Source organism: Alosa sapidissima, chromosome 20, assembly GCF_018492685.1.
Source record: "Alosa sapidissima isolate fAloSap1 chromosome 20, fAloSap1.pri, whole genome shotgun sequence".
Classification (NCBI taxonomy): domain Eukaryota; kingdom Metazoa; phylum Chordata; class Actinopteri; order Clupeiformes; family Clupeidae; genus Alosa; species Alosa sapidissima.
The window spans coordinates 14051057-14076977 of NC_055976.1; the positions used below are offsets into that span (position 1 = coordinate 14051057).

Here is a 25921-nt window from a genome sequence, read left to right on the forward strand (position 1 = left end):
GGCTTTCACTCTGGGATACAAAGAGTGGAAAAAAAAAGAGGGGGGGGGGGGGGTGATGGGGGGTGAGAAAAGTGTAGAAAAAAAGAAAACCCTCTGATTAACATCAAAGGGTTTGATTGCACTGCTTAACAATCAGGCCTGTGCTCTGTGCCGAGAAGATGCCATTTCAAACAAGAGGAGGATAAGGACAAGAACTCTATGGTGAGGACTAGCCAAGATTGACCTAAAGTCTCTTCAAAGCCGCCTCTCTGCCGGTCTGACATGCCTCAGTTAGTGTTTGATGTCTGAAGCTCCCGAGCCTCGTCTGTCTGTTACAATCCCACGTTTTGTTTTAGAGGCCATGTTGTGTTGTCCATGGCCATCACCCACGGGGCGAGGGGACTGTGGGGATAGGTTGACCGAACACAGTCCTGGTTAAACCCGGACAGCCTAAGGGGAAAAAATGAGGGATAGCTCATCTTGCTGAGAAAAGAATGAAAACATTTTTCTTTCTTTTTTACATTGAAAGTCTTGCTGTTTTAGCTACAAAAAGAATGTTGTGCTCTTTTTTAAGCAAAACGCATGCTCTTGTAAAATGCAAGATTTTGCATTTTTATCTCTTCTTTTTAACATGTGTATGTATGCTTTTATATATCATTTCATGTAACCGTCTTGCCCCCCCCCCCCCTCAGTGTATACCTGTTCACCCAGAAGTTATTCTTATGTGCGTGCGTTGCAACCTAGAGGCTGAGCTGAATGAAGTATGGATCTGTGTTATCAGAACGCAGAAATCTGACACGAATGCATTAACATACGGTTACAACTACTTCACCCTGGAGTGTGAAAGGGGCTTTTGCAGCCATGTATTATCACCTACATGTTATTGCGATCATCTTGAGCTCAAGTCAATGGTCAGTGATGTGATCTGGAGAAAATTAATTTCAGGCTATTTCAGCCCATATAGCTGTCTGTACCCGCAGGTCGCTACACAAGCAAAGGTACGTTTACAAATGTAAAAGTGTAGTTTATATCAAATGGTAGCTATCAAACATGATCGTCGTTATTTAAGACTGACTTTCGAAGCTCATGTATACACGAATCCGGCGAAACTACCGGAAGTAAGCGGGCGCCATTACTGCTGTTGCTGGGTAGCATTGCGCCAGTGCCTCCTATTGGATTCGTTGCGTCCACTGGGATAACAGCCCGCGATTTACGACTGTCTCACTACTTATTTTATAATGTCGAGTGGGAAAACATGTTCCGTTTTCTATTGTTCCAGTAGCAGCAATAAAATTACCAGTTGGAACGAAAAAAAATGTGAGATACACAAAATACCCCGGGTGGACTGCCCCTGTCTGGTAGCCTAACGTTACCATACGGTTTGCACAGATAGCAGTTAGCTGTACCCTTTCCTTTTGAAATGTGAAAATTAGATAAACAATGGTCACAAATGAAAAACATGAATTTGTTTATTTGATATCCATTCATTTATTTATTGTTGCCAAATGGACAGATATTTTTATAGTTTCCTCATTAGCTAGCCTAGCTAGCATAGTTATTGCTGACATTAGAGCTAGATATCAGTAGTTAAGTAGATATAATATCAACCTAGTCCTAATTATGTCTTTATTTCCTCATTCTCTACTCTAAGCTATTTTCATAAATAATAATTAAGATCGCTTGTACCTTCATCTGTGACCGGAGGCCACTGTCTAACATCATCAACCCAACAAGCCATACTGCCTGGCTGTAGCTGTCATTGAGGGTTCGTTATCATGGAGGTTTGTTTACATACCATATTGGATTGGTTGTGTTCACAGGGATAACAGCCCGCGATTTACGACTGTCTCACTACTTCTTTTATAATGTCGAGTGGGAAGACATGCCAAATGGACAGATATTTGTATAGTTTCCTCGTTAGCTAGCCTAGCTAGCATAGTTGTTGCTAACGTTAGCTAGCTACAGTAGTTAAGTAGATATTATATCAACCTAGTCCCAATTATGTCTTTATTTCCTTATTCTCTACTCTAAGCTATTTTCATACATAATCTGTAAGATCGCTTGTACCTTCATCTGTGACCGGTCTAACATCATCAACCCAACAAGCCATACTGCCTGGCTATAGCTGTCATTGAAGGTGCGTTATCACGGAGGTTTGTTTACATACCAGTAACAGCTCAGTAATGGCGTCGCCACAACATGGCAGCCTCCACAGAACGCTCGTCGGATTCGTGTATAGGGTACTTCAAGGATTGAAATCTAACTTACCTACTAGCTAACAGTTATAGCTTCTTACAATAGCTATCTAGCTGTTTATCAAACTAAATGTGACGTGTCTTTCATTCCGCAATGCCTGCAGCCTGAAAGCATGCACTGTGGTAGCACCCGGCCACTTCTGTTTAACTAAAGTGAATAATAAAGTGGATTTCCTTAATTTCCTTCTGGATAAATAAAGTATCTAGTATCTCTATCTATCTATCTATCTATCTATCTATCTAATACTGTCTCTTCTTGTTGGGATTCCTGTGGGATCTGTATGTCAAGGCCTTCTGAGAGAGAGGGTGGGCCCTGAAAAATGAGCACCCAGTGGCTCACACTAATCCAGGAAACGCCTCCTGGAAAGTCACTTTGGTCATGCATGTCCAGCAGGGGACACACAGACACACACATACACACACAGGAGGTAGCTCTCTCTCTCTCTCTCTGTCTCTCTCTCTCTCTCTTTCTCTCTCTCTCTCCCTCTCTCTCTCTCTCTCACACACACACACACACAGACAGAGAACCACACAGAGAGACAACGCCTCCTGCCTCGTAGCTCTCGTCCTCTGCTTCTGATTCACAGGACATTACGATGGCAGCTATTTCAGGTCATTAGCTCCGTAAAAGATTCAAGACGTGAGGAGCATGAATCTCATCTCGCTCACCACAACGGAGTGCCACAATGGATGGAGGGACAAACGAACGAACAAACGGACGAACAAGCGTAGCACTTTCTCTGCCGCACCATGCCTCATCTCAGTGCTAGAAAGCTGACGAGTGGGCTTGTGACAGGGACAACGGTCCTCCCCCCCCCCCCCCCCCCCACTCCACACGCAGACACACACCCGTACACACTCGGCTGACTGAGTCTAATGGGGGGTGGGGGGCTGAAATGGGTTCCTTTCTGATGAAATGTGATGCCGGCACCATCCGTCAGGATTTATCAGAGACGGCCCGCACGAGAGGAAACAGAGGAGTAGCGGCACTCGCTGAAGGAGAGACGATGAGGAGGAGGATGAGGAAGAGGAAGCGAGAAGTGCGATGGCTTTGTCGTTGGCTCAAGGAGGCTCAGAGATTGGCACGGAGCGGACAAGGAGTACGAGGCGCTCTTAAAATACGACCGTCTTTCAAAGGTCCTTCAGAAAAGCTCAGTGACATCTCGAAATGCTCCACAAGAGTATGCTTCAGGGACTACGTGTGCTAGCCGAAGAGCCTCTGTCATTAGGATATATCAGCTTTTCGAACTTGCAAACACTTGAGAAAGAAATTTTTCAAATGAAGCAGAAGTAAGACACAAGCGCGAGAGATAAGATGTAATGCTAGTTAATAAGCAGGTGCTATAGGGGTTGTGCTCTGACTTTCTGTTGAGTTCTCTCCAGGTCTTATCCAATCCTCGAGAGTCCTTCATCTCTGCCTCTGCATAAACCTCAAGCTTATCAGCAGCTCATAAAAGAAAAAGAAAGAAAGAAAGAAAGAAAGAACAAGAGGAAGAAAGAAAGAAAGAAAGAAAGAGAAAGAAAGAGCCAAAGGTAGAGTAAAAGAAAGAAAGAAAATACAGACAGACAGACAGAAAGAATACGAACGGAAGAACGAACAAATACAAACAGATATGTAAATATAATTCAATTTTGGGGAAACCACTGACATATTATAAGCCAAATTGTAAACAAACATGATGGATTATATTGTAATACCATGCACCAGAGGAGAAACAGATGCATGCAAATATCCCTCCCGCAGAAGCAGAAGTGAAACAGAACAGATACCTCAGCTAAAAGATTTTTATTCTACAGAGAGATAAAAAGAGAGCTCTGGTTTCTCTGCCTCTGCCTCCCTCTTCGGCCTCTCATATAGATCTAGGGCGAGCCTACAGCCAGAGACAAATGGGGACATGAGTGTCCCATTACCAGTTCCCCATTAATCCCAATATCTTTACAGTTACAATTAGCTACTTAGCGCTTGCCTTCCGCAGTGGGATGAGATGGGGGGTTAATTTAATATAGACGCTGGGAAAGAGGGAGGATAGCTCACATGCACACAGCCAGGCAAGCTGAGTGGGGATGCAAAATCTGCCAATCTGCCGGTGATCAATGAGACATAGTCACAAATCTGTTTTTACGAGTGAAATCTATCACTTCCACGCTCTTGCATCTATCTCATCGTCCAGACCATTCCACAGTCCAACCTTCACAATGAATGTATTTTTAACCTCAGCAGCCAATCCCTGCCCCCACGTTAGATGGGGATCTCTGAGGTTGTTGTTTCTCCTGGCGTGGCGTCCGCTGAAAGTAACGACTTTGCACAGGAGCGAGTGACCCATGGGTGCTCTGCAGTGACAGCGTGTCCTACAGGATAACAGTAATTAAACTGCCTCGGAGAATCAGGCCTGCTATCAAAACCTCCAGAGTTTACAGGGTTGCAGAAAACGTCAAACGGCTAATGTCAAACAGGCTTTGGTAACACACAAACTCCCCAACACACACACACACATTTCTCAGCCACTGAAATATTTATAGCATTACAAAATGGCACTGTTTTTTTGTTTTCTTGTTTTTTTTTTCTTTCCTCAGCGATTATTTGCTGCCTTTAGGCAGACATTCTGTCTCACTCCCAATCTCAGTTGTTTGTCTCAGTTGTGGCCTCGACCTGCTCCACAAAACAGAGAGAAAGACAAGAAAGAAAGAAAGAAAGAAAGAAAGGAAAGAAAAAAAAAAAACACCTCCAGACCGCGGGCATCCCTCATCGGCTCCGGTCTCCACTTGTGCTTCACTTCGCGTTCCTCCCGGTGATGGAGACCTGATTCTCATTTGGAGAACTCTGTAACGTGATAAATCCTCCCACCCTGGCACTGCTTGCCAGGCCTGAGTCGCATGGGCTCGGAGCAGAGCAGAGCAGAGCAGAGCAGAGCAGAGGAGAGCGGTGCGGATCTAGTGGGAAGGAGCCGCAGCCACGACTACTGAGAGCTCCTCTGGCTCGCTTTGCCTCTGCCCTCCTTCGGATTGATAAATATTGCATGCCATGATTTCTGGGCAGCATCGGGGATGGTGAGCCTGATATTATAGCCCAGTGTGTTAGTGTGTGTGTGTGTACTGTATGTGTGTGTTTGCCCACCTTTGACTATGTAGAGCATGTCAGAGGAATATAAGTATTGTGTGTGTGTGTGTGTGGGGACGTGATTGTGTGTGTGTGTGTGTGTGTGTGTGTGTGTGTGTGTGTGTGTGTGTGTGTGTGTGTGTGTGTGTGTGTGTGTGTGTGTGTGTGTCCAAATGCATGCGTGCATGGGTGTGTGTGCGCCAATTGCGTGGGTGTATGTGCCCCCATGGTTGTTGGTACGTGTGAGTGCAAATCCATCCATCTGTGTGCATACAGTAGATGCTCTTCCATCGGTCTGGGTGCTTGTGTGTTTTTGTTTTATGGGCATCTGTCTGCCTGATTGTGCCTGCCACTGTGTGTGCCTGACTGTGTGCTCGTCTGTCTAAGCAAGCCATACTGCGCATCTCTGTGTTTGACTTAGACACAAAGAAACACACTCTACTGGCTTGTGTGGGTGTGTGTGCGGGGGTGGGTGGGACTGTATATCTGCATATGTTAACCTCTGCGTTGAAGCGTAAGCATCTCTCCGCTCTGTTTATTTATTTATTTATTTTTTCGGTGGACACCTGTTAGTGCTGCCGCTACCACCAGCCTGTCCTCGCGCTGCGGAGCCTCAGGTGCGGGAAGAAACGGAGATGCATTCAGCCTCCACAGTCAGACCCAGGCCGCTCACACAGTTCCAGAAGCCCTGTCGCTCAGGGACATCGGGAGACAGCCAGAAGCACTTCTGTGAAGATCGATGGAAAGTTGATGCGAAATCCGAGTTCCTCCATTCTAAAGGTGTGCCATGATACACCATGCGAGGGTGGAGTTCTGGCCGTCTAGTTGTGAAGGACAAGTCAATGGGTCAGGTGAAACACAAAGGCTTGTGACAAGAGTAACTGAGAAAGGCTATCCCCGCCATCCCAAATATCGTAGTAATGGGATTTGGGGGTAAAGGCTTCTTCCTTTGTGGGAGAAAGATAGGCTGTCTCATACCACATACTTCCGTCAGTACACTGCTACTGTGCACTGAGCACTTGCTTGCGTTGTGCCCACTTTTCAATGGTTAGTATTGTCCCAATATCTGCACTGTATACTTACACTAAGTATTTGAAGTGTGCAAGTAGGTGGTTTGAGATACAGCCATAGAGTGAATTTTTAAAAGACTGACACTGACAGATAACTGTGCTGTGCACTAAAACAGGAATCCCCCATTCCTTGTCCCACATTAATCCCAATATATTTTTAGAGCTACAATAAGTTACTTAGCTTCTGCTTTCCATGATGGGGTGGGGTAATTTAAAACGGGGATCAATGTATTTCAGGGCCTCATGGAAAGTATGGATAGCATACACATACACAAACATAAACAAACACACACACACACACACACACACACACACCTTGGTCACATTTGAGCCAAATCTGTCATTGACAAGCAGGCAGACTGAAAGGTATCCAGAGGGACTCTGAGATAAATTCTGTGTGAAAGCAACAGCCAAGAACAGCCTGCTACCCCATAATTGACAATAAGACTTCCATAATCAGCACTTCAGTCTGGTATGGAGTGTTAACCGTGGCGCTAGAACTCAGGGGAAGACGACAGAGAGAGAGAGAGGGAGAGAGAGAGAGAGGCACTTTTAATGAAAGTGGCATCTGTCTGCTGGGGAGCTTCTGTCAGACCAGTGGAGTGCATTGAGAACACCTGCATGGCCGCAACGAGCAGGAGAGATGTCAGTCACACACTGCATTCCTTCACATACAATCTGTTTCTTTTCATAGAGCTGTGGTGGTAAGTACTACTAGCTTACTGATCGTATAGCAATGTAGAAGATGCAATGTGTTAAGACACACAAACACACACACACACACCACACACACACACACACACACACACACACACACACACACACACACACAAACACACACACAAAAAGCATCACTTTGACAGCAGTTTACTAGTGTGATACGAGTTGTGAGAAACTGCTCTGTACACATGCTGTGGTAGCTGTCACAGTGTGTTCAAAACCGGCTCACATGGAGCGAGTTTTGTTGCACCTCTAACAGCTATCTAGCGCTTTGATGAATTCCATCGTCGATGCACTATGATGTCAGAAGGTATCGCGAGGCAGGTTTCTCCACAACACCTATTGGCAACAAACTGCAAACAAAACTGTTTACAATATGTTGCAACTTTAGTGCAATACTAACATGAAGATTTGTTTTGTTGTTGTTTTGTTTTTTATTTGTGTCTATCTCAGATTGAGGAAAATACCTAGATGTGTTTGTTTCAGAGGTAGTTACAATACACATGTGACTTACAGATCACATGCGAGGAGCACATGCCAAATGCAAAGGTAGATACACATGCTGCAGAATGCCGTCTCGCAATCAGCAGTATGCTCCAAGACACCATGCTTTTATCAACCTCCAAAATCACAGCGACATGAAGAAACGAGCCATTTTAGATGGAGTACAGAGCGTCGCCATTTTCTGTCATTTCATCTGATTGCCACTTTATTGCACCACTCTTATATATCTCCAAATTGGATTCTCAATGACACCTCTTGTCTTCTCTGGAGGGCCCAATGAGCTGTTTGTCCCCAGTACTTCCACTAGGACATTCTGGCATAGGGCATCTTAACTGAATAATAGATATAAGTGCAAGAAGGGGGACCTCCCTATAGTCCCTCTCCAGTTTTGTGATCAAAATATTTGTTTTTGTTTTTTTCTAGAGAGATTTCATTGTGTTTATATATAATTAAATTCTGGGCTGACGCGAGGTGTTTATGGCACAACAGCAGCAGGATTTTCATTTAAAGCCTTTGTAAAAGACTATAAATGTGTTCCTCTCCTCGCCATTTCTCAGACAGATACCAAAAGAAAAAACACCGCAGGAGACGCAACAGAGTCTAATGCTTTGTGACTTTTACACTTACTGCAATTTGCTACCGCTGGTAGAGGCCCCCAGAATGAGTTGTTATGATCCCACTGACAGTCACTAACTAATCTTGCTGCATGCGACAATACTGAGGCCTGGCTATTTCAGGTAAAGCTATCACACAGGACCAAATTAGCTGCACATATCCTCTTTATATAAGCCCCTGCACAGATAATTTGTCATGACTGCAATTCTACACTAATTATCTGTGTGTGTGTATGTGTGGGGGTTTGAAAATGTGAATAGTGTGTGTGAATGAAAGAGAGAGAGAGAGAGAGTGTGTGTGTGTGTTCATCACAATCTATGTGTGTGTCTGTAAGTGTCTCAGTGTGTATCAATCTGTGTGTGTGTGTGTGTGTGTGTGTGTGTGTGTGTGTGTGTGTGTGTGTGTGTGTATGTGTGTGTGTGTATGGGCAGCACTCCTACACTAATTGTCCTTTCTTGGTGACAACTCGTTGCTTTTCGCCATCGCAGCAAGGAGGGGACACATTTGGTGCGGAGGGGCTTACGCAACAGATCGCACATTTTCACAGCCGTCAATTCGCTTTATTGCACTGCCCCAAACGGAGCGGCAGACAAGGCAGGAGATCACTTCTGAACCACTGGCATGTGAACACATTGTGTGTGTGTGTGTGAGAGAGAGAGAGAGAGAGAGAGAGAGAGAGAGAGCTCATCATAATCTGTGTCTGCGTCAGTAAGTGTGAGTGTGTGTCAGTGAGTGTGTGTGTGTGTGTGTGTGTATGTGTGTGTGTGTGTGTGTGTGTATTTGTGTGTGTGTGCGTGTGTATTTGTGTGTCTGTGTGTGTGTGTGTGTGTGTGATAGAGAGAGAGAGAGACTGAGTGTGAGAGAGAGAGAGAGACTGAGTGTGAGAGAGAGTGATTTTGCGTGTGTGAGTCTCTGTGAGGGTGTTTTTCAGTGAGTGTGTGTATCTGTGAGTGACTGTGTGTGAAAGTCTGCATATTGTGCGTGTGTGTGTGTGTGTGTGTGTGTGTGTGTGTGTGTGTGTGTGTGTGTGTGTGTGTGTATGTGTGTGTGTGTGTGTGTGTGTGTGTGTGTGTGCACACTTGCCTGTGTCCCTCTTTGCTGGTATTCTCTGACTTGTCTGCGAGCTCATGTTTAAAAGCCAGTGTCTGCCGCTGGAGAAGTGGACTGCGGGCTGGGTTAAAGCGCAGCTGCCACAAAGTGTCAATTATCAAGCCGGGCACCGCCGTGCCGCCTTGGCAGGAACAGGGGCCAGTGACAGAACAAAGCTCCAACCCACCACTCCGGTCCGCTCACTGGACAGCACTCCTGCCACGGGGAGGTGGGGGGAGGGGGGACTGTGAGCGAGCCGCATCTTAGCGCCCACCTCCAGGACCACTAACAACTCCATTTTGCTGTGAAGGTCTCTAGCTGAGGCTGACACAGATTTCCGAGAGACAGAGAGAGAGAGAGAGAGAGAGAGAGCTGTGTTGCTGCTGCTGTTGTTGGTGTCGCTGCTGTTGATGTTGCTTTGCTGCTCTGGAATGTCCAATTAGGGCACGGCTAATAGTCTGCTTAGGTGCGAGCCTATAATCACTACATAGAGGAGTAGGAGGAGTAGTAGTAGAGAAAATCAATCTGCTATGAACCAAAAACAGAGTCTAGTCTTTTTTTAGAGAAGCACAAAGATCTTTGCTCCATCATTTCTCTCCATTTAGTCTGCTGTCACTCTGGGTGCCATTAACAGGCCTGGGAAAGGGGGGGGGGGGGACACTGGGGCAGTTCCCTCCCCCCTCTCCCACCCATCCCACCCCATGACATTCCTCCATGTAAACAACTTACTGACCCCTTCCTGTTTAAATCTTTGTATCCAGCCGGCAGTCGTACGCGGCAGAACGATTTGATTCTGCTAATCTCTTTGTGCGCCGCCAAAGCTATTGTTCCCACTCTGCCGAATGCCTTCTTTTCTGTCACTCAACGCTAGATTTTCATTTTAATACCCTGGATGTGTGCGGAGAGCTAAAAATGGCTTTCAGCCAGAACTTCACTTATGTCAAAGGAGATGAAAAAAAAAAAATCAGTAAGGGGAAATAAACAACCATTCAAGAGTCCACAAATACCTCCTTGCATCATGACTTTCAGGCTTTATCTCTTTTTACGGAAGAAAAAGGGTGGATAGAGAGATGAGGCATAGAGAGAGAGAAATGCAGAGGGGAAGAGATGGAGGGAGGATTGAGGAAGAGAGAGACAGAGAGGAAGTGAGAGACTGAGATGGAGACAGAGACCGGTGGTTGCCATGAGACAGAACTCACTGACAAGGCTGTCAAAAGTGGTAGATGCAGGTTGTCATGGCGATAGTGCCCTTTCCCCAGTTGCAGCTTGGTGACCAGCTTCACTGTTCTTTCCTCAATCCGTGGGCGCCCTAAAGAAGCCGAATATCTCCTGGACAGTCGATAAATATGCACTTGTGTGCACCGCTCTATTCTATCTAAAATATTGCAAGAAAGAAGACAAAAATCCCTGACAAGTGTCTCATCAGGCTTAACAAGAGGAAACTCGCCTCGCTCGATGCAATAGAACGCAACCCATCGCACGGTGGCTTATAGCCATTAGAGGTGAGTAAGTGGATATACAGTTGGTCCCGTGCCTCTGAATACATTTATGACATTCTCTCCAGGTCACTAATGTCTCTTTCATTACTATTTATTTCCATTTAATCGCCAGGGGACTCCTTTTCGGCACTAGATCAACTGCACAACGTAAAGAGCCCCTAAATGTTAGCGCCGAAATGATCAATACCACACTGAGCAATGTTCTTTCGGAGCTAATAGACAAATCCATTCTGACTGTCCCTCAGGGCGATGGCAAACAGCTGGAGAATTCATACCGCCTTTGTACCTTAAAACTTCACTTGGTGTAAGATAGTTACTTTTCAAGGGGCAAAAGTACCAATCCATACATTTCAGCAGGCACTTTAAGGTACAGTTTGCAATGTTGGACAAAAAGGTTATTTTTGTTCGACAACCAATCATAATACCTGCTTCCCTTCCAACCTGAAGCAACATGTTAGCTGGTTGAATAATGCAGAGTTCGCTCTGAGCCACTTTGTTTTGGTTCCCAAATTCCGTAACTAGGGCCGTGTATAAACACACCAAACACACTGTGTTGAATCTGACTAAAAAGTGTTGAACTTCACACTACACCTTTAAATAAATGAAAATAAAGGCACAAGAAGAACAATCCAATCAACAATGCAGGGGCACACTCTTTATCACCAACAATGGTTACCAATGGCTTTCCTCAGTAGCGAGCTAAATGACTGCATGTCACTGTAGAGGCTCTCTGTCACCATAAGAGAGAGGCTAATTAGTGAAATTATAGTACACAGGGGGTAAACCAGGCGTGTTTCCCTCCATCTGTGGTACCGGGCTCAGAACTAGTTATCGACGACATAATTAACATTTAAGATGAACTTTTGCCCTTTGATTCAGAATCACAATGCACCACAGACTACACATTTGCAGCCACACACACACACGCACCCTAAAAGGGAAGATAAGGCTAAAGCTGTATGATTGCATCTATACCTTGGTGAGTGAGGAAGCTAAAAGGCATTCCATCAAAGAATAGTCTGAAATCAAAACATCAGAAGATATCCGTGATCCTTGAGGTGGGGAAAAAAATGTCACTAAAGCTAAGTATTACAGAGTAAATGTCATTATTTCATCATACAACTGAAAATGCATCAGAAAAAAAAAAAACACTTTTATTCAGTGCAGGTGGTCCAATTTCATATCTCATATTATTTCCTTTTACGTGTCTCTCACATTGTCGACATGCACGAAACTAATTAGTATTCAACTTAATTAGCGACAGTCGAGACAAATACACTAACATGGGCTGAGCAAAAGTGAGTCGGACAACTCTTGACATTAGACCTACCGTCTCCTCTCTCTCTTTCACTCTCTTCATCCCTCACTCCTAAATCCCAACACCGCCACCTCTTGCTCTGCTCTTCTCTCTGCTGTCTTGTTCTCTCTCTCTTCTTCTCTTCTTCTCTCTCTCTCTCTCTCTCTCTCTCTCTCTCTCTCTTGCTCCCTCTCTCCATCCCTCACTCCTAAATATCACCACCAGCTCCTCCTCCCCTCTCCTTCCCTCTCCTCTCCTCTCCTCTCCGCTGTCTCGTTCCCACTGCTCTCTCCTCTGTGATGGCTCGGCTGCCTACCCCGCTTGCTCCTTCATTAAGCGCTAAGGTCAGCGCCTGATTCACTCACTGTAGCGTTCACTTTGTGTGCTCGCATCCAAGCTGATGATCTCTGGGAAAGGAGAAAAAAAAAAAAAAGGCCAGACTCCTCAACAAAACCATTTCATACCGTGAAATAAATGCTATTATCAGTGGCACAGGGGGGGGGGGGGGGGGGGGGGTAAAAATTGAATAAATAAAAACAAAAGTCCTTGTGGATGTGTGAGAGCAGATGCCTGCCTGCCAAACGTAATATTCTTACCTGACCAACGCGTGAAAGCTGCATATGCAAATAAAACGAATGAATGAATAAATTATCAAAGCGCTTATGAATGCGACGAGCAGAGAGGTTGTTTAGCAGATTATCAGAGATGGCGCTTCTTCCTCCTAAAGGTTTCAGAAGGCATGAGTCATTCTCAATTTGTCAGGGCCAGAGTGCCCTGTTCCCAGCCTCATCGCAACAGCTTCTGATGCTTTGAACCAGCCAGATTTGTAATGCGGAGAGGTGGACATGTGATCCAAGTCTGGCGGGACGCTGCAAACAATATGTCTGAAAGAGGTAAACTTTGAATGAACCTCCCCTGGTTGGCCCGACGCTGCTCGCTGTTGTGGGTTTTTTTATTATTATTTATTTAATGTGCAAATCACATCCACATCAATGTTATCCTGGCAGCCGATTGTTGTTGCCATAGATTTGTCAGCAGAATCCTGAGGCTCGATCACTCGCCCAGCTAGCCATCCCTAAGGGCAACAGCGACTTACTTAAACCAAACAGATATTCTAAATTGAGTTGTCAGCTTCAATCAGACAGGGAACAAAAGTGTTCCTGGCATTTTGAAGCTCACATCATTAAATTTTTTTTTCTAGGATGCGAGGTCTTTTGAAGACAAAAAAGAGACCAAGGGCAGGCAGACATTAAATGCAGAGCTCCGTTTTGGTGGTGCGACGTTCACGTTTTATTTAATCTCGTCTTTTTAATTCCACCCCCACCCCCATTACAACTCCCTTCAGCATACACACGCACACACAGACACACAATTCTTTTCTCTTCCTGACATTTTCGGTTCACGCTATAAGTTTGGTAATAGGTGAGAGCACAAATGCCCTGGCGACTTTGTTGTGCTGATGAAAAAGACAGAGGCATCAATAATGTAGGGTCCGCTCACGCGGGATGTGCACGGATGGACCCGCCTGCATGTGAAAGAGCCGGACATCCATAGGGAAGAGGGAGGATGAAGGGCTGGGGCTGAACTAGGAGTGGTGGTGGTGGGGGCAGTTGGTTATTTTGTAGCTTGGCAAAGCCAAACTGTATCAGTCTGCTTTTATTGGGATTATAAACTCTCGCTTTAACTCTCTCTCTCTCTCTCTTTCTCTCTCTCTCTCTCTCTCTCTCTCTCTCTGGAAAGCAGTCAATCCACAAGAATTGTAGCCAGCCAATTAGTGCGCTGTGAGGATTTGTTGATCCTATTTAAATTTTCTTGTCAATATGCGATGTTCCTAGCGTCCAAACGAAGGGCTACACAACAAATGCAATCGAAATATGGCACCTGGAAAATGAGCTGGGGCCTAACGCCTCCGCGAGTAACTCTCAAGTGTCTTTCTCACTGTGCTGAATGCTCACCATATGAACTAACTCATTACTTACCCTTTTATAAAGACTGCCTTATAGCCAAAACAGAGAGGAAAGATATTTCAGAGAAAAAAAAAACAATACACCCTGCAGTGTCTCTGAGAGCACACGAACCCCCTAAGACAAAGATAAATGCTCTTTGCGAGCGATTCTCCGCTCCTGCATTACGGCTTTCGGCCGATCCTAGAATGAAAATAAAGGCGGATGAAGTGGAAAGAAATAAATATATAAGGAAACAAATGAATGAATAAAACATGGCGAAGGCGCAGGCCTCTGTGTCTCGCGCTCTCAGACTGATAATGCCAGCGGTCGCCCCCCCTGGCTGCCTGTGGCAAATGGATGATTTTTCTAATACAAAGAGTACAGTCCGACATAAAGATCTGATTATCCCGCGCCCTCAACAATCTCCTGCCTCGACGCCAGCCGCTTCGGACGGTAACGGGGCACCGCGTGGCATGTGAACCGCAGAGAGGGGGGGGGGTGAGAGTGAACGAGAGGGAGAGAGAGAAAAGAAAGGGAGAGCAGAGAGAGGGGGAGAGTGAGGGGAAGAGGGGGGGAGAGAGAGGGGGAGTAAAACAAAAAGAGAGAGAGAGAGAGCAAGATGAAGTTAGAGATAGAGTGAAAAAGAGAGAAGGAGAGATTGAAGGAGAGGGAGAAACAAAGAAAGAAAGAAAGAAAGAGAGAGTTTGAGCGAATGAGAGGGCAAGACAAAGAGAGAATGAGGTAGAGAGGGAGAGAGAGAGAGACAGAGAGACAGAGAGAGCAATTTCTCTTCGGCAGCCCCAGCCAGGCTGTGTTTTCTCATTCTGCATGAGCCTTGACATCCGGAGAGGTGAAGAGGCATATCCAATCCTCTCTCTCATTAGACACGACCCTGGCAGGTACCCGCCGCAAACAAACTCCATCTCATGGCAATTCCCCCACGCTCAACGCTCAACGCTCAGCGCTCGCTTCCCTGCATAGACGCCCGCCTGCCCGCTCACACGCTCTCCGGCTCGCTCGCTGTTCCCGGCGGCTCATGGCGCCGGGGTAGAGGAGGGGGGCGCCCCTGACATCCAGCCTTACATTGCATGCCAGATGCACAGTGGATGGCTTAAGGGGAGGGAGTGGGGATTGTCAAAGACTCCTTTTTTCCTTTGCATGACCGACAGAGCAACAGGTTTTTTTTAGTGTATGTGATGCATATTCTATGGACTCATTGGAACCTTTTACAAGGGAGGCTACACTGGCCATGTACTGTAACTGAAGCGTTCCGTTGTCCGCTGCAACAATTAGCGGCCTACACACAAGGCTAGCGACACAACGGAGATTTATGGCTAGCGACCGGTAAAAATTTAATAGAATTTATTGAAGTGAATGGGACAACACAAACGGCAAGTGGAACGACGGACGTCGCATCGCTCTAATTCTATTTTGCAGGGCGATTTTGATACATCATAAATAGAAAACAGCTGTCTGGTCAGTGTATCTCCACTGATCGCCAGTAGTGTGTGTAGTAAAGCAATTAGCAGGATTCCACCGTCATGTTTCACTGTCGCATCGCCAGCCATGTGTGACAGCCTTTAGCTTCAACTATCATCAATGGAATTGGCTACACTAGATATGATAGCGCCACGTACATAAGAAAAAATAATTATATACAAATTTAAAGACCAGACTTCTAAAACTATTTTTACGCTACAGTATGCAAACGGAACACTTCAGTTGCAGACCCGGTGTAGCGCGGGAGTTAGACAGGAGATTAAGATTAGGGTGTGGTCCGTCAGAAATGATAAGGTACAAACACTGAAGCAAATACAGCGGCATGCAAGAAGCAGGTAGACAAACACACACACACACACACACACACACACACAGGGACGTGCACAGGGGGGTTGCTCAGGTTGCCCGGGCAACTGCCCACATGCCCTTCTTGACTCATGTTGCCCTTCCAATAGGGAAAATAAATAAATAAATCGTACAATGGATGCAGAATTTCGCGTAGGCCTAGATAAAAAAAAAATCGCAAAGCCTCATTGAATTCCATTTGGCCACCGAAAGTGAAAGTCAGTAGGGGAAGGGCAAACTCTGTGGCTGCAGCGCTGCACGCGACCGGCACCTGAGCTGAGCCTGCATAAGCGGCCCTAAGGAGATTGTCGCGGTTGTCGTATGAGACGACTCAACGTTGTCGGAAAAGGTGAGTTTGTGATGTACAGTATAACAAACGAACGATCATAGTCATCAAGTTTTATGAAATGAATTAAAATCTTCATAAATCCAGTTTGCCACGTTTAGCCTAAATAATCAGACAGATAGCTTGCAGAGAAGCAGCCCGTTATCACATAGCCTATAGGCTACTATTTTTTTTGGTAGGCATTAGGCGAACTAAGCTACATGTCTGCTGATAGTTTCTCACATTTCGTTTTAGCAAGAAAAATGAATGATGGAAGTAATGAATCACATTAATTATTTTATTCAAAATGGTTAAATGCCTAAATCCTAAAAGTATTTTGGGTATTGTTTGAAGCCAAGATGCCCACTTGAAAGAGTCAGATTCAGGAGAGGGAGAGACAATTCAGAGAGGCAATCACTGCAGGGTTGGCTGCGAAAAAGCCAACCAGCAGGTGAGACAGAGACTTTGCACTGTGATAAAGATGACATGACACTGTGTAGACGAATTGATTAATTAATCAGACTCATATTTTAGCCTAGCCTACTAATGGCAATGTTTCATAATTACATTACATTTAAGATGAGGAGCAGCAGACTACTGTATGTGAGGAAAATGTGGACCAGGAGGAGGTACAGAGGACAGTAAGGCCTAAGTGATCTGCAGAGAGCTGCATGCTAAATAATTGTAATCTAAAAAAACATAGGCTATTTTAAAGGTAATTTCAAAGATCTTGCCTGAGCAGAACATAAATACCACTAGTGGGCATGAAAATAATAATGTTAAGTTAAGGTGATTGAGTGCTGTATTTCAGTGTTTTACTTCTTTGTGAATATATTTTTTAAAAGACGCTGTTATTCTCAGTCCTGCATATAGCCGTGAGTTTTTTTTTTCCGGTCAGAGCAACTGCCCCTCAAAATTCCTGTGCACGTCTCTGAACACAGACACACACACACCCACACACACACACACACACACACACTCACACAGAACCAAAGATCGGCATGTGAATACAAAATACAAACACTCATATGTCCGTATGTCCGCACAGACACACATACACATATTCACACACCCACACACACACACACACGCACGCACACACATTCACATACAGTCATGCTAAGTGAATTACATATGCACATCCAGTCCTGCCCACACACAGACATGGAAACACACATACCCCCCCCCCCCCCCCCCCCCCCCCACACACACACACACACACGCACGCACGCACATTCACATACAGTCATGCTAAGTGAATCACATATGCACATCCAGCCCTGCCCACACGCAGACATGGAAACACACACCCACACACACACACACACACTTGTCAGTTTCAGATCTTTCCACTACGCTGGGTCGCAGGTGAGGTCTTGGGCTTTTTGTCTCCAAGACAGAATATCACACTTAGGCTCAGTGGTGGCGTTAATTATGCAACTCCTTTCACAGGATAATGCAGCATCCAGATGGATCGAGCCTTCACGGGAGAATGGCTCTCACGCACCCAGCATTGACTTTCCATTAATGTGTGGGGAGGATTAACTCCTGGCCTTGTGTCTTACTGTGTGTGTGTGTGTGTGTGTGTGTGTGTGTGTGTGTGTGTGTGTGTGTGTGTGTGTGTGTGTGTGTGTGTGTATTCAACCAAATGTGCCTACGTGCACATGTATGTGTCAAGGGTACCTATGCGTATGCACCTACATGTATGTGCTTGTGTGTGTGTGTGTGTGTGTGTGTGTGTGTGTGTGTGTGAATATGTGTATGTGTGTGTGTGTGTGTGTGTGTGTGTGTGTGTGTGTGTACTTGCATCTGTGAGAAAAATCTCAACTCACCTGGTGCTCGATTACCTGCCAATACCAAGCCAAGGCCTCAGCTGGCCCTGCTCAAGAGCGGCCACTCAGCCCTGACAGGCGTGATGTGTGCCAACCCCTGTTGAATTACCCAGCTCAAAATCTCTCTCTCTCTCTCTCTCACACACACACACACACACACACACACACACACACACACACACACACACACACACACCCTCACATTTACTCACATGCATATGGATAAGCTCGCTCACTCACTCACAAACATACTCACAGACAAATACACACACACACACACGCACACTCTCTCTCTAACACACACACACACACACACACACACACACACACACACACACACACACACACACACACACACACACACAGAGATACACAGATACACTCCCTCTCACACACACTGAATGCAATGCAGAGAGGGAGAGAGAGAATTAGGTGGACTCTGAGCAGAGGTATACTCTTGCCGTTGCTGCTTGCAGGGAAAGCGAGGGGAGAAGGATGAGGATGGGGGATGAGAGAGACTTGGACACGGTCGCCAGGACTCCGCTTTTTAAAAGCTACAGTGCACTGCCGGCGAGAAACGTGACCACAACGGAGAGAGCCTCAATGTCTTGCTGAAGCAATCTCCGCGCTGTTGACTCTAGCCTACTTTTGTAGACACTGAGATCTAGCTATCAGCAGCCTCAATTAAATATATGCCAGAGCAGCTTGGGAGGAAAAAATAGCGAGGAAAAAAAAAAAACCCGACTCCATCCGCTACACACCTGGAGTGCCTGGAGATGGCACCATGGCAATGGCATGGAGGGAACGGCAGCATCAGCACCGCCTCTCTATATGTCCGGGCCATAAATGAACTGATTTCCCCCATGAAACCACACACTTCTGATGCTGTAGGCACTAAGGGTTTCCCTTTCCTCTCATGGAAAGCATGACCATGCATACAAAACAGCCCTGGCACACTGTACTGTACATGGTGACATTTCTGCATCGCCAATAAGATATGAGTTAAATGAGTCATATAGCTTTCACCTCACAACGCCAGGAGAAAAACATCATTAGAGGACCTTGTGAGTCAAGACCTTAAGACACACCCATGTTAAGCGTGAGACTAATGAAACATAAACAGGGGAAGCTCTTTGACACTGTAACCGAGATGGCGAGTTGTATGATTGGTATTCAGCTCAAATATTCTATTAATTTATTTTGCATTTATTAAATGGATACTATGGCTCTACAGTATCTCTTGCATGTCCCCTATGTGGCTTTCTCCCTTTGTTAATGCTATGTTCCATTGCATGGCTAATGTTTCACATCAGACAGGTCTATCTGAGAGGTTCTGCCTCAAAACTTAGACAACCGCATTGACAAAGAGAACACAGCATCAACTGATACAAACCTTGCTGTTCTCGCCATCCCCTATGTGTTAATTTTTTCTGAATTAATTCTATGGACGTTTTGCTTTGGTGGTGGAATATCATAGCAATGCATCAGGCAAGCACATTTGAGGCGCTCTGCCTCAGAGGTGGATGAGATAACTGCGATGACAAGAAGGACAAGCAAGCCTCACACACTCACTCACAAACTCACTCACTCGCTCACTCACCGTTCTCAGCGTCGGACTTGCGCTCCTGCTCGGTGTCGGTCAGCGACAGCACGGAGTTGGCACGGCTGGAGAGGCAGGAGCTCTGCTCCGACTTCACTTCCTGCATCCAGAGGTGGAGAGCGTGGCTGGGCGAGGGGTCACCCTCGACCTCGTCCTCCTCCACGTCCGAGCCCATGCCCAGGGAGTAGCCCAGCTGGGGGCCCGGGCACAGTTCCTCCTGGTAGCTGGAGCCCAGCATCTGGGGCTGTGTCTTGGCAAAGTCAATTTCTGCATCGGGTACAGAAGGGGGATTAGGGTGAACAACAGCAACAGCAACAACAATAATAATAATAATAATAATAATAATAATAATAATAATAGAATTTATTCATATGACACTTTCAAGCAGTGAGTGCTTTTGAGATAAAGGGAAAACAAATGATGCAATGATTAACAAAAGTGAAAAGGAATAATGAAAAAAACATTTGTAATGTTAAACTGTGTATACAAAACTCATGTCATTATTCAATGACAATCAGTTGTTACTTCTTATATAATCATTATAGCAATATTGTTCACTGTTGTCAAAACTTCAAGCCCTGACTTTGCCAAAATATTTTATTTGTATTCAGTGTCTTCTAAAATGTGATTATATTAATTAGTGTTTGGAGGGAAAATAACTCTTTTGTTGATCCAACTATGAAGGAGATGTTTAATTTGGTAAATATATGAAGAAGACATTTTGAGCCCATTCTGATTAGAAACTGTCTCTCTTTCTCATATCGTCTCCCCTCTTTGACCCTTTCTCCTTTCTTTTCCTCTCTCTCTGTATTTTTGTGTTGGTCAAGATCAGTGGAATGGAAACACAGAGAGCTTTAATATTTCAAAGCAACACCAGTGCTTATGCACTGCCATCACAAATAAATCATTGACCCGTCCATTTGCAAGCACTTCAAATGACTGGTCACTGGCCTGGAGGAGTCGAGTTCTGTATGTGCGCGCACACATAACTATATTCCTGCTCTGTGTTTCTTTAAGAAAATAATAAAATAATATAAAAAAGCTCTGCATCAAAAAAGACCTCCTCGAGCCATAACACTGCAGATATCTCAGCACACTTTGATATAAAAGCGCCAAGCATCCATACATTTTCTCCTACTGCTCACTGGACTCTACAGCCTCCACCCCACACCCCTCCCCCCGCCTGTGTCCCTGAATTAGGATTTAAGAGCGCGCCACGACACTCGCCGACCCTGGGGAAGCACCGGGTCAGCTGGTGGAAATGAAGTGATGTCCGCAACATCTGTCTTCGGCAGCGAGGCTCCTGAACCCTGACGGCTCGGAGCCGCGTGTCAGGGAAAAGCGCTAAAATAGCACGTTAGCCCCGGCCCTATTCATAATTCATCCTTTTAAATGCCGGGATGAAGCTTAGCCGAGTGTGAAGCTCGGCCAGGCACGGTGTGCCCATCCCAACTGTAGCGGGGGGGGGGGGAGTGGGGGTTGGGGGGCTGAGGCTAGCGTGCAAGGAGGGTGGCAACGCAAGGATGGATCTGTAGTACGTGCTTTTAAAAAATGTGGGTCCTCCTAACCAAACGAGCGGGCATTGAATCTGGCTGAGGCGCAGTGAGAAGACCAAAAGGCACGTCTCATTATGATGGTTGCCATTGTGATGAGATGCTACTGGACTAACGAGCAATCATCTCTCACAGTGCTGCTGTTCACAAGCTCAGGCTGCACCGTTTTACTGCCTCAGATGAAGACAATGTTGTATGCAAGGAACTAAGGGAAAGACAGGATCTTTGAAAAGCAGTCCATGGTGTTCTTGTAAAAAAAAAACATGCGGCTCGTTCCGGGCCCTCCCACACGTTTGGTACGCTGGCTTCTGCCTGAGGAACAGATCAACATCTATGAATATTTACTTGCAAAGGGGAAAAAGTATTTTTCACCCAAGATAAAATGAAATGTCAAATACATTTCAGTCATGCCTTTCCACACTGCTGAATTTTTTCTGGTTGATTTTTTTCCCCTCTTTCAGTTTCAGTTACGCGTTAGAAAGTATTACAAATGGGATGTTTATCGCTGCCTGAAATCTCTTCATAACTCTTTTCCTTTTACTTTCTCCTTTGTTTTCTATTACATTTTTTTTCCCTTCCCTAGCCGCATTTGTAGCAGCGTGGGTTCTTGTTTTATTTAGAACATTGCTTCATGAAAGTACAAACAGGAGAACAACAGAAACTAAACTTACAGCTTCAGCGTTCTGTTGTCATAGGTAATTACCACTCTAGAGCATGGAGTCAGTGCACTCTCTGATCTGTGGCCTGAACTCCGTCCTGATGTAGCCATACAAGCACATAATGTAATGCCTGATGATGCACAGCATTAAAGATGCCGAGCTAAGGGTGTTCGCATGCTGGGGAACTGTAAGGGAACGGATGTGAGAGGCTATCTATTGATCAAACTCCTAACACTGCCCCCACTTCACCACTGCTAATCAGTGATCTCTGGGTTTACTGGACGAGACCCACAAGAACAACATCCATCAAAACCTAATGGAGGCCCTTTCCCACTTTTCCTCCATCTCAGTTTAGCACTGTTTCTCCCTCTGTTTTTCCTCTCTCTCTCCCTTTATACTCTCTCTCACTCACTCTCTCTGTCAGTCTCTCTCTAACTACCTCTCCATTTCCATTAGATCTGAGGCCAATAAGGTTTGAGGCTGACCCATTTTCAGAGCGTGGAAAAAAAATGACCTCGGCAAAGAACTAAAATTCTTCCATCACACCTCAATAATGTTCATTTTTAGATTATGTTGTCTTTGTGGCAGCCATTTTGAGCCAAATAATAAATAAAATAAACAATATAAAAATAAATAAAAGAATAAAAAAAAACGAAAAACAAATGAAATACACTGGCAGCACACACCTTGAGCTGTTTCGCTGAATGTAGTCTGCCTCTTGCTGTGGCTGTTGTAGTTCAGCCTGAGTTCCTGGCCATAGTCCGGGAGCGTTTCTCTGGACGTGTACGACTTCGCCCTGCGGCGGCCGTCCTCGCTCTCGTCTGACGAGCTGGTGTAGGCCATTTCCATCTCATGGCGGGCCTTCGACAGTGGCTGGTACGGTTTGGAATCCATCTCTTCCATGTCCGAAGAGGTTCAGCGAAAGTGTTCATTCACTCATATCTTTCCTCTATAGTGAGCACAATGGAATCTTAAGCAGCCAAGACAGAGAGAGAGAGAGAGAGAGAGAGAGAGAGAGAGAGAGAGAGAGAGAGAGGGATGGGATAAGATGGAGAAAGGATGAGAGGGGAAGAGAGAGAGAAAGACATTGTTTAACTGTTTATATAGATACTTTAAACACTGCTGTTTGTATTGATGCCCTTTTGACAGGTTCCTTTTTTTTGCTATGTTCATTAATTCATGACAATGGCCCATGCAAGGGCCGATTCACAAGATCTTCAGCCCCATCTGCATTATCAAAGCACCTCTTTTTGCTTCATTTGCATTTCACTAAAGGGACTCTTATTACTCCACGGAGCTGGATGGATAGATGTGCCCTGCTACAGGTTGAGATCTGCATTAATCTGAGCACACAGAATCCTTCATGTCAGGCAGCAGCCGTTCTAAATGCCCTCTGGAGCAACACTTTTTTTTTTTTTTGCTTTGCTTTGGTGAGCAAAAGAACCTTCCGGTGCCTTTGTTAACATTCTATGGAACGTCCCTCCACTTGTGAATAATGATTAATCTCGTCGGCTGAAACAATATCTGAAAAATGTGTCAAATATTCTCCATTAATATTAGCCGCTATCGCGTTCCTCTCCACCACAGGCCATTAGAAACCGTTTCGGGGGCAGAGGAAAAATGCTGCTAAATAGCACTTGAGATGGGGCTCGTTTCTCATCTAGACAAAGTATGGCAGCGTTGACCTCTTCAGGAGGTCCTGGAAAACTATATATCAAGCCAACTGTAGCCGGCCAGTTCGATACCGTGGAGGTGCATTCGACTAATCACAAGTGTTTGTTCAGAGACACACTTACAACTGACCTTTCCGCAATGCACTTGATACCTTTATTCCGCATAACACACTGCCCAGTGCATGTCCGCCCCTTTGGATGCTGTTAGCAAGCAGAAAAAAGAGGCTACATTTCCCTAAATATACCCCTGCTGATTTTTTTCCATCATACTCGAAATGAATACTAATTACTTTTTTTTCCGTGGCATACTGAACTCTCTCAATGGGCAACTGACGAATTAGAAATAATTTGAGACAACCACGGCAATCAAAGTCTTCTTAATGTGCTCCCTTGCTTGCCTCTGCTGTTGCAAGACCATTGCAAGTCTGTACCCCAGAACTGTCTAGTTGACTAATTGGGTGTTAGACTTTTGTATGGGCCATTAGGAAGATGAGAGAAAATAAGTTCAATTTCACTGCCTATGCACAGCTGAAGCAAGTCATGCCTTAGGCGTTAATCATCAACAATACATGTCTGCTATTGAGTTAGTTTTTCTGTTTGTGTATTTGTTTCCATAAGTCAGACTTTTGGTAGATATAATGCTCTAGCAAAACTGGTGACACCTCTATTCTTGTTCTGACTACTGCCATGCATTACAAAAACAACACAATGGACAAACCAGTTGCTACTCTTAAATGACACCATGCTGTGTGCTGTTCATGCCAAGGGATTCACCCTCATTGCCCATGGACATTTCAGCTGGTTAAATTTAACCAATGAACTAATTTAACTTGTGTTTTCTGCAATGTTTTATGTCTCAACTCATGTGCATTAAGTGCTTTATGTTGCACTTTGGGCCTGAAAAATATAAATATATATACTGTATAAATAAACACTTCCTGATTTAAAGGTGAAATGAATACATATTAAACATGAGCTGGGAATGCACAGAAGCAGAGTACAACCCTGGGCCTGCTGTTGTAAAATTTACCATGGCCTGTTACACACACACACACGCGGGTCTGGCTCTGGTTAAGGGCTGCGAGGTGGCTCCAGGCGTTCGCCTTTGGCTCACTCTCTGGCGCCGCGCTTTTCCCCAAGCCTCGCGCTGTGAAGTATGCATGCGTGTTAGCCTCTGCTGCCTGGCCGTGCCATGAGAGGGTCATTAGCTTGCACAGGAACATGCTAACCAACCCTCTGTGCTAATCCGTCGGCTTAGGCAAAAGAGGCATCCTCGGGCACAAAGTGCCACAGAACAAAGACCCGAACATCAACATCCCCAGCTACTTCAGGTCAAGAGGTAAAAAAGAGATAGCAAAATTTAACAAGCAGAGCACAAAAACATACTGCTGAACTTTGTTCCAAGTGCAAATCATGTCAAATGCATTCATTTGTAAACTGTTTGTAACCATCTGAGTTTCTCTTTTATTTATTTCTTTTAATTGTTCTGCTACCGATCAAACGCAGCTGAGAGCCAAATGGCAACCCTCTGAACAAAAGGTTCAGGCTCATACATTTTTTTTTTGCTTTATGCTTAATGCTTTAAAAGGATAATAGTGAACTGGAGTTAATTGATTAATCTCTTCCCAGCAAATGGCTTTGAACAACACCTCCAAAGGATCAATAAGAGAATCCCATTTCCTTCCTTCTATATATCAAGAGCTATTAAAGGACCATTAACAACCCATGTCAAATTTAAAGCTGTTTGCCCCGTTTCTACAATGCAAATCTTCAGTATGCTCCCCTGTCAGTAAAGTAAAGTACATACAATATAATGTAGTAAACAGTCTTGTTCTAAAAAAATAATGGCACCAACCTTAGTACTAATGAGTTTAGGGGTGTAAATATCTGAATAGATGACGATGCCTAATTACCATGCAAATGAATATTAATAAAATAACCGCCACAATGATGAGAAAAATCAAATGATATAACCCTCTAGTCACTGACACAACCCTGGCATTGCCGGAGGCGTAACCCCACACATGCAAATTGAATTTCATTTTTAAAACATTCATTCTTTCAGATTCTGGTGGCATCTTGGTAGGAGCTCATGAGATGTAGATCCCCCTCCCATCAATAGCCCACCACTCCCCCCCCCCCCCCCCAACTGCCGATCCCCATCCACATTCTTACCCTGCCTTCCTAACTGTCTACCCACACCCATGTTCTTACCCCCCCCCCCCCCCCTTAACTGCCGATCCCCATCCACATTCTTACCCTGCCTTCCTAACTGTCTACCCACACCCATGTTCTTACCCCCCCCCCCCTTTAACTGCCTACCCCCACCCACGTTCTTACCCCATGCCCCTCCCCAGTCTACC

The 25921-nt window shown here is 45.2% G+C and overlaps 1 protein-coding gene across 1 annotated transcript in view; it reads right to left on the bottom strand.

Annotated features, from left to right (window-relative positions):
- Nucleotides 1-25921, bottom strand: part of LOC121694939 (teneurin-1-like) — a 206212-nt gene that overhangs the window by 162505 nt on the left and 17786 nt on the right. The window contains 2 exon segments of the mRNA XM_042075340.1: nucleotides 19674-19940; nucleotides 22572-22855. Coding sequence (XP_041931274.1) covers nucleotides 19674-19940; nucleotides 22572-22788 — 484 coding nt within the window. The 5' untranslated portion in view covers nucleotides 22789-22855.